General features: G+C 55.7%; 1 protein-coding gene across 1 annotated transcript in view; it reads right to left on the bottom strand.

Moving 5' to 3' along the window:
* INPP5B (inositol polyphosphate-5-phosphatase B) overlaps positions 1 to 1,390 on the bottom strand; it is a 55,071-nt gene extending 53,681 nt beyond the window's left edge. The window contains 3 exon segments of the mRNA XM_070404764.1: positions 152 to 246; positions 595 to 677; positions 1,333 to 1,390. Coding sequence (XP_070260865.1) covers positions 152 to 246; positions 595 to 651 — 152 coding nt within the window. The 5' untranslated portion in view covers positions 652 to 677; positions 1,333 to 1,390.
* Between the last annotated feature and the right edge of the window lie 8,180 nt (positions 1,391 to 9,570).

Consider the following 9,570-nt stretch of genomic DNA (forward strand, 5'->3'; position numbering starts at 1 on the left):
AATACAGCATTCCAAAATTATTAACTATCATTAGTGTAATTATTCTAGAAGACTCAGCCTCTGCCCAGAGGGATGGTTGAAGTCCAGCTGGAGGGTACTGTGAAGAAAAACCCCATGGCCCAGACAGGTAGGGGCTGAACCCCTCACTTACGCATGTTCTTGGCCTCCATGTTCCAGTCGGTAGCGCACGAGCCCCAGGAGGCGGCTCTGCCTGCTGTCTCCCTCACACAGCACACCCTGCACTGCCTGCTGCTCAGAGTCAAGGGAGATGAAACAGGAGGCCAGGGCTCACCCATCCCAGCCGGCCCCACCTCCCCTGCTTTTCTCTTGTCCACACAGATTCACTGTGTGACCTTGGGCAAGTTGCTTCACCTCTCTGAGCCTTCCCCATCTGTGAAATGGGAATAATAAACCCCAACTTCACGGGGGCGGGGGAGAGAGTCCAGTACCGAGGAAGTACTGAGTAAATACTGCTTTCCCTCTCCCTGGATGGCTGAGAGAGAGGGAGGAGAGCATGTAGATACATAGACTTTCCTTTCCACTTCCAAGGCCAGGCAGGCCCTGGGGCTGGGAGCTCAGTGCTGGGAAGGATATGATGATGCAATATTCCCCTTCAGCCAGCGTCTCTTGGATGGCCACAGACTGGTCCATGCTGGTCCCTGTTGAGCAAACACACCCTGGGAGGGTAGATGGGAGGCCCCTTTATTAACAAGTTAGCCAGGAGGCGATGGGGCTGCTGCAGAGGGCTGAGGGGTAGGGAGGAGGGGCGCCTGTGCAGTGAGAAGATAGAGAGGATGGGCCTTGGAAAGTTGCTAAGGAGAGGGGTTACTTCTTGGCACCAGGTGGGATGTGCAATCTGTGTACCGCCCTTTTTCTGGAAGGTGCCTAGTTTTTCCCGAGAGGGGTCCAGTGCACTGTGGGAAGTGGGGTGCCTGGTCCCATTAATGGGGAGGGAACACCGCCCCATTGCTCCTGGGATGGGCTCTGCCTCCCTTTGGGGAGCGGTATTCGTCCTGCTGGCTGCTCTTCGGGAGGTGTCAGTGGTGTGCCTGCATGGGGCTGGGAGAGGCATCCTGTTACTCTTTGGAAGGGAAGGTCTCATCCTGGACAAGGACCCCAGTCCTGTTCCTCTTTCCCTGGAGATAGGAAAAGTGTCCCATTGCTCCTTGGCCCTCACCCCCATCCAGTAGGCCCCATTGCATCAGCCACAGGCCAGCGGAGTGTCCGGTTCTGGCAGCGCAGGACAGGGGTCCCAGCCCTCAGCTTGCCCGCAACCTCCTGGCCAGCTCAGCCCTGGGTCCCCCCTCCCAGCCTGCTGTCACTGCCGCCTACCTCCTCAGCTGTCACCGCTGGGTGTGCGGGACTCCGTGGCCCGCGCCCCTCCAGTGACTACATTTCCCAGCAGCCCTAGCGCACACCATGGCCACCCAGCCTGCAAGTCCCAGCATGCCTGCGTCAAGCCTGGGGGTCTCCCCACCCCTGTTAACTCCTTAGGTCCTGGGGTGCGCGGGCTCCCTGTTCCGGGAAGGTTTTCCTAATAAATGCCCTGATCTCCACCCCTGACACTAAGTCATGGGGCCAGATTTCCCCGCCCACGGCCTGCAAGGAAGGTGGTCACATTTAAGAGAAAAAAGGAATGCATTTTTACTTTCTCTTCAATTCCATTCTGAACCCCTCTCAGCCAGGTGGGCCAACTCTGGTTTCTGCTGGAACGCTTCCTCCCCAGATGACTACCCTGTCCAAGCTGAAAGAGGAACAACACCAGGAAGAACCATTAGCCCGTTTCCAGCTGGAGAAACTGAGGCTCAGAGACGCGATGCAGCTTTGCCAAGGCGCTGCAGCCAGCCAGTGGCTAAACGGAGCCTGAGCTGAAAGTCTGACTCCAACTTCTGTGCACTGACACTGCCACGCACTGTCCTGTTTCCTCCCTCAGCCTCACGGGAATGTAGGGAATGTAGATGTGCCCACGACAGAGAGCACCCTGTCCCGCCTGACTCACAGAGCTGTTTGAGGACGGTGGATGTGAACGCACTTTGTGGAGGGTGTGACACTGTTCCTATATACAGGATTATGCTGAGACCCATTCCTCCCTCCCCCTCCTCCTCCTCCTCCTCCTCCTCCTTCTCCTTCTCCTCCTCTTCCTCATCCTCTTCTTCCTCCTCTGGAAACTCTGTCCTTTCTTGTTCTCCACCCCCTTCCCCTGATTCACCTGGCCACCTGCACTTGGGCAAGGCCCTTCTCCATTTGGCCTCGATTTCCCCATCAAAGATGAGGAGGTTGCTCCAGATGGACAAGGGCCAGGTCAGGTAAGGGAGGCCAGGACTGGTCTCTCTCCGCCTATTGGCCACTTCACTAACTGTAACCTCGCTGTCTTTTCCTCACCACCCCAGCACAGCTGGGCCTCAGAAAGTGTTGGTTGAATTAGTGAATTAATTAATGAATTGTCTGAATGAATACACCTGCTCTCAAGCTTTGACCCAAACCGAAGGGTCAGTGCTGGGGAGGGAGTGACCGCTCTGACTTCTAACCAGCGCCCCTCTTCTCTCTCCTAAGCTGGGACTTGCTGCCTTCACAACAAGTCCAACTTTGAATATGTAAACCAGTTCCAGAAACAGATACCACCTTCTTCCCCATCCTCTCCTCTTCCTGGAAATATCCACACCATAAATGGAGCTCAGGTTTATTTGAATTTGACTTCAAAGTCGCGTGGGGGATGAGGGAAAAGGGGATCGAATTATACCCTTAGAGATAAACGGGATGGACCTCACTGAAGGAAAGCAGGGGAACCCCAATTCCAGCCCCACTCTTTTGTTTTAAATATATTTTTATTGATTTCAGAGAGGAAGGGAGATGAGTCATTGACGGGCTGCCTCCTGCACGCCCCCTACTGGGAATCAAGCCTGCAGCCTGGGCATGTGCCCTGATCAGAATCAAACCGTGACTTCCTGGTTCATAGGTCTATACTCAACCACTGAGCCACACCAGCTGGGCTCCAGCCCCAATCTTAATGTCAAAGGCTGGGGAGCAGGATCTGGGAAAAGTGAATGGGGCTGGGCACTTTTTACAATCTGTCCCTGTAAGACTTTGGGGTCCTCCCACTTGATGGGGGTCATCTGTTTTTCCCAGATAAACCCCAGCCTCTCCTTGGAATTGAGGCTAAGGCCTGGCCCCTTGGAAGACACCATGGCCAGGCCTAGGTGGTGGGAGGCAGGAGTGAGGAGCCTTGAGCCCAGAGCTGTGGACTTGATAAATCCCTTTCACTAAAGATACAGCTACAGGAATCAGAGCTGGGGGTGGGCCTGCGGGCTTGCCAGGCCTGCAGAGTCTTCCTGGCTGTTTCTCCCTGATTCGGCTGGGCCTGCCTAGGGGAGCAGGGCAGAGAGCAGCAGCAGCATGGCCCCAGCCAGGGACCGGTGCAGGGGACTCCTGGTGGCCCCTGAGACTGCCCGGTTGAAGTGGAGGCTCCCATCCAGATGGAGGCAGCTGCCTGAGGCCGAGGCGTGGCAGCACTCCTGGCAGCAGGACTGAACCACGGCCCGGAACACCTGTGGATCCCTGCCACCCAGGCTTGGCTGCAACCCGCAGTGTAGCCCAAGCTGGACCCTTTCAGCTGCAAGAAGGGATGAGACCGTTCATCCTCCCCTTGCCCCTCTCTCCCACTCACAGAAGCAGAAAGTGTTAAGTGGGCCATGGCTGATCTGAACCTCTCTGGGCTCCTAACTCCCTCTCTATGAGGTCAGCCAAGTAGTCCCTAGAGAATCTACAGGGTGCTCAGAAACAAGGGCCCATGCCAGGGAGACGTAGGAAATTCCAGCTGCTGCCCGGGATGAGGCATAGTGCAGAGCTGAGAGGCCAAGCAGGCTAGACCCCAGGCAGCCTGGCTCCCAGCAGGTCCAGCTCCAGCCAGACTTGGCTGCTGACCTACTCGGTCCAGGCAGAAGGAGAAAGGCCTGCATTTACGAGGCAGGACAGTGCCCCAACCCTTGGAGCACTCCAGGGGCCCACCTCACAGAAGTCCAAGCCCTCAGGGTACATGGCCACAGCTTTCTGGCCTTTGAAGCATTCATTGCCTTGGCAGGAGAAGGTGGCACAGCTTTTCTCCTGGAAGAGAAATGGAGGGGAGGTGGAGGGGTAGGGAGCTCTCCTCAGATTGAACAGGGAGTGGATGACAGAGAGGCGAGGCTGGAGCCCCATCATGCCTTCTCACTGGCCCAGCTACCACATGCTGTCCGTCCCCGCCTCCACCTTCCAGAGCAGGCAGGTGTGAACGAGACACACATTTCTCTGGGGGGGCTGGTGGAGTGGGAACCAGCTTGTCCTCTGGGACGATCAGGTGGCCTAGACCTGGGTCAGAGCAGGGTTTCCCAGGGAAGTGCTGTGATACCCCTGCAGGGGGCAATTCTGCAAAGTCCCAGCCTCCACCCCAAGGGAAGGCATCTTGTGTGTGGACAGTCTCCACCTGAAACTCCCCCCTTTGCTGCCACCCTAGACAAGCACAGGAGATTGTTCTGGCTGCCTTTGTGCTTGGGGGGAGGGCGCACTGGTTAAGCTGGGCTGGGGAAAGGCGTGGGGACTGGGAAGGGGTCTGGAAGGGGCTGGAGCACTGACGGTAGATGGCTCAGACGTGCGGAGTTGATGAATGAAGTAGACCTCAAAGCTAAGGGTCAGCCTGACAAGGTTTAGGAATGAGGTATCGATAGAGGTTGAGGAGTTGGTGAACACTGAGCTCAGATTTGCGGAACTGTCAGAATGAGGTTCAGAATTGGGGGGTGACTAGGTGGACAAGGCACGAATGGGTGGGGCTAGGAGCTAAAGGGGCCAATGGAAGCAGGAGTCAGAGTAGAGGCTCCGACTTGGAGGGCAATAGAAGAGAGGCTCGGAGCTGCCGGCTGGTGGGCCTTTCTCACCCAAGGCCAAATCATTGAGCACCAGGCAGAGTGGCCGCCGCTGCAGCCCTGCAGAGAGTAGGGCCCGGAGCTGGGGCCGAACTGTTAGCCAGCAGGCAAGGGCTGAGTCCAGTTTCATTCCTCCCTCACAACCATGGCTGCACTGGGCCGTGTAGTGGGAGGTGTTGAGTTGAATCAGCTATCAGAGTACAGGGGTGGGGGGAGGCCAATAGGGGGATAAGGACACATATGTAATACCTTAATCAATAAAGAAAGAAAAAGAGATAAACAAGATGGACAAACCTTTACCCAGACCCATCAGGAAAAAAAGATAGAGACCCCAAATAAGTAAAATCAAAGAAATTCAAAGCAAAAAAAAAAAAGTACCAGAGAGTCCAGGAGGATGGGGATGGGAAACACAGCCAGTCCTGGGCTGTAGCTCAACCTCTCCCGGCACCTCAAACAGACGCCTCTCCCTCCCGCTTCAGTCTCTCTCCCAGTACCTTCCTGTAGGTACCTGAACAGCAGTCCCTTCCAACGGCCCCAGTCCCAACCCCTGCAGCAGCCCTCATGGTCGCCTCCTGCCCGGGCCCCCCAGCACCCCCACCCGCACCTCACAGCGGTGCTCCCCGGACTCACACTCTGCCATTTGGCTGGAGAACTTTGCCTCCTTGGAGCACATCTCTCCAACGCAGTGCAAGCGGTGGCATCTCTGGGGAAGGGTGTGAACACTGCGGCCTCATTCCCTTGGGTGGAGCATTCGGGAGGCTCTCTCCTCCTTCGTCTGCTGCTTACCTGGGCAGGAGCAGGGGTCAGCTGACTTCTGACCAGGTTCTGGGCTATCAGTAAGACCAGCAGGAGGACTGGTAAGAGGAAAAGGAGAGAGGGGACCACTGCAGGGAGTAAGCAGCTCAAGGGTCAAAGGTCAGGGAAAGGTCATGCAGTGGTTAAGTAGAAGAGGTCATGAGGTCAGGGCAAAGAAGGGACAGTCCCAGGGCCCAGCAGTAGTCATGGGTTAGGGTTGGTCACAGAGTCCAAGAAAGACTGGGGTCCCTGGGCCGAGGACAACGACCTCTGGGTAGAGCAGCCCTATGGCTACTAGTGGCCGGAGACATCTTCTGTTGAGGTGCTCCAGGAGCGGGAGAGAATGAGGGACCGGTCCCGGGCAGCCCAGGTGAGAGCTGCAAACAGAGTCCCATTATTGCACTATGCAGATGAATAAACTGAGGCTGGGGAGCAGGCGAGGTCAACTGTAGGGGAAAGGGGGTACCAGAAGCTGAGTTTTTGTTTCCCGAAAGTCATACTGTCAGTGACTTTGATGCAGGCACACCAGGGCCTGCAGCCTAGGAACAGCCCCTCTGAGAGTGAACGTTGTTGTTGGCATGGCAATAGCAGCATCCCAGGGAGACAGAGTTGGAGCAGGTGCAGTGACAGGAAGTAGATATCCGGTGCCATTGCCACTGATCTGCCCTCTTTTGACTCCAATAGGACCTGGCCTGGGGGTGGGGCAGGGATGACAGGCTGCCTCGGAACCCAGGGCAGGGAAACCCTGGGTCACAGAGAGGGTCAGAAGTCAGGGCTCACTATGACCAGGTTCTTAAGGGTTCAGAACCCTGGGGGCTGAGCACAACCCAACCCCCAACCTTCCCTGGGCTAACAGCATGTTTCCCTCCTCTCATGGCTATCATCCTCCATCAGCACTTGGATCTCTCTCAGGTGATAGCCGAAGGGCCCACTCTGGGCTGGGCCCCTCTGGCCGTGGTCTTCAGTGCATGAATGGGGCGGTGCTCAGGATTCAGGTGCTGAGGGGAGGCAGGATGGGGCTCCTTGTCAGTAAGGGCCACTTCTTTCTCACCCTCACCCCTTCTTACTACCAGGAGCCTCAGCCCTTCCACTGTTCCCTACACGCAAGAAGCAGTTCTCATCCAGTCAGTACCTATTCAGTGGGACTTCCATCCCCAAAAGAGAATAGGGTCATGGAAGGCCCCAAAGGTTCTACCCAGGTCCCTGTCTTTGTGGAGGAAGAGCCCAGGCCTCCCTCACAAGCCCCTCTTCCTCCTCCCTGGTGTGGGTAGATGAGGCTGCAAGGCAGTCCAGGAGTGTGAGGGGGCCAGACACTCAACAGAATCGGAAAGCCAGCAGTGCCTGGATGGTTACCTTGCCCATCTACTTTAGTTTGTGCCCCTGTCCATGGCTCGAGAGAATATTCCCTGTGCCCCACCCCCTCCCAGCTATAGGCCTACCTGCACACCTGCAGGTGTGGAGGGCAGTGGGTGCATGTGCATGAACCTGAGAGGCTGCAAGTGCAGCCCTGGAAGCTGGTGGCTGCCCCTCCTCCCCGCCAATCATTTGCCAGCTCCTGGAATTCTCTCTGATGTTGCTGCCACCAGGGACACACAGGGGCCACAGACAAAAGAACCAAGCACCACCGATGTCCAGACTGTAGCAGGGGGGAGGAAATAAAACCCATTGGCAGTTTGGACAGATCAAGGGGCCCCCGTGCCAACATCCCACTGGGATGTGCCTTATTTGCCTGGCAGGTGGAAAGGGCTCTCAGAAGAGATCAGAGGGAGGGGAGGGCGGTGTCCTCCCAGAGCCCACCTGGAATGGAGAGCTGGCTGACAGTGGAAAGGGAAGTATGTGGGGAGGTCACAGGCCCATTCCCAGCACGAGAACTCTGAGGTGAGTCTGCTGGCAGGACTCAATGGATGAGGGAAGAGGTAGCTATTATTCCAAGAATTAAAAAACACACACAAAAAAACAAAAATGAACATGCAGAGGGAGGAGGAAAATCTCAGAACTTGGCCCCTCATTTCCCCTACACATGGTTACCTTCAGTGTTCCCTTTGTAGACCCTTGGAGCACAACCTGACCCCATGTGGGGAACAGAAGGAAAACGGAGGAAGGGATGAGCAGGTGAGGGGACTCCTGCTCCAGGGAGGTCAGCAGCATGAGTGTGGGGGCCAGACCCAGGAAGGACTTCCCAGCTGCTTCCTGCCTGGGCTGGGAGGGGCAGGCTGAGTCCTGAAGCTTCCCTGATGGGCAGCTTTCCTCCTTGAAGAGGGAGTCACCTGTTCCCAGCAGGAAGCGCCCAGGCAGAGGTTCAGTCTCTGTGTCTATGGGAGAAGTTCTTACAAGACTCCGGAACCAAGGATGGGCTTTGGGAGATTCATGAACTCCTAAAATTCTGTGCAGAAAAGCTATGTATGTATTTTCCCAGGGAGAAAGCCCACAGTTATCTTTGTAGTTTCAAAGGAATCTCTGGTCCCAAAATGATTAAGACCTACCGACCTAAACCAAGAAAAAGCAACCCCCCATTCCTTCCCTGGCCTGGTCAGTGGGCTCAGCTGGAATCCTGGTCTCCCCACAGCAGAACCCAAAAGTCCAGACTTTGAGGCGTCACCTCTGGGGAAAACCTCTTCTGGTGCCAAGTTTGCCTGAACCTCCCTGACAGCTCTGTGCCCCTCGGAGCTGGATGGCGCTGGGCATGTGGCTCTTCCTGCCAGCCCACGAGGTTAATGAGCCTCCTTACCCCTGGTTCTGCTCCCACCTTCTCACCTCCACCTGGTTCGCAAGATCTGCAAACCTAGGTGTGTCTGGCACATGGAAGGCACTAAAAGAACGAAGAAAAGTCTTTGCTATGATAGGGAAGCCCCAGGTTTCCTCCAAGTCTGCTCAGCTGCATAGTTATCTGGGCAAGAACTCCTCAGAACCTGGAGCCATCTCCCCTCCACAGTGTAAAGAAGAAAAGCCGGTTCTTGGGTGACCGAGTTAACCTGGAGGCCCGGCACCCACTCCTAGAGGAGTATGACAGCTGTGTTCCTCGGGAGCCCCGATGCTGCTATTGCTCCAACAGGAAGGCTGGAGGGACGCTTCCTCCCCACGTCTCATTTCGAGGCTTGTTTCACTCTTTCCCCAAATGGCAATGTCTCCTTGCACTTCGGGCTAGTTTTCGGTAATCACTGTTTCCAGTTGGCTCAATTAGGTTTAATTACCCTCTCACTCTGCTTCAGAAGCTCAGGCCCTGAAGAGGTTGTCCTACTGGGATTTTAAGCACCTGGAGGAGCCAAAGCACAGAGCATGTGAGTTGCCCCAGGGATGGGTTGAACCAGGAAGGAAAACACCGAGAGTGACGAGTGACGTGCTGTAGGGGCAGGGGTGGTTAGCCCTATTGCCACGGAGATGACTAGGGCAATAGGTACGTGTGAGGGAGAGGGCAAGGGCAAGGGCCAGCTAAAGTACGTGCGTTACAAACAAACCGAAAATCCAAGTGCTGAGGGGCAGAGGGGACAGAGGGGGCCTTGGGGAAATCCTGTTCTGGAGTAGCCCAGTGCCCTAAGCTCCTGTTCAGACAACTGTGCCAGTGGGCAGACCAGTGCCCTCGGCTCTCCTAGTTCTTTCCACTTGGGATACCAGATTCAGCTCCCGGGGCCAGGGCTCAACTCCACCCAAATATTGGCTACCTCGGCTTGGGCAACAAAGCACTAGCCCAGTGGTCGGCAAACTCATTAGTCAACAGAGCCAAACATCAACAGTACAACGATTGAAATTTCTTTTGAGAGCCAAATTTTTTAAACTTAAACTATATAGGTAGGTACATTGTTATTAACTTAATTAGGGTACTCCTAAGGCTTAGGAAGAGCCACACTCAAGGGGCCAAAGAGCCGCATGTGGCTCGCGAGCC

Source organism: Myotis yumanensis, unplaced genomic scaffold (assembly GCF_028538775.1).
Source record: "Myotis yumanensis isolate MYYU_CA2020_CCGP unplaced genomic scaffold, mMyoYum1.0.hap1 SCAF_2, whole genome shotgun sequence".
Classification (NCBI taxonomy): Eukaryota; Metazoa; Chordata; class Mammalia; order Chiroptera; family Vespertilionidae; genus Myotis; species Myotis yumanensis.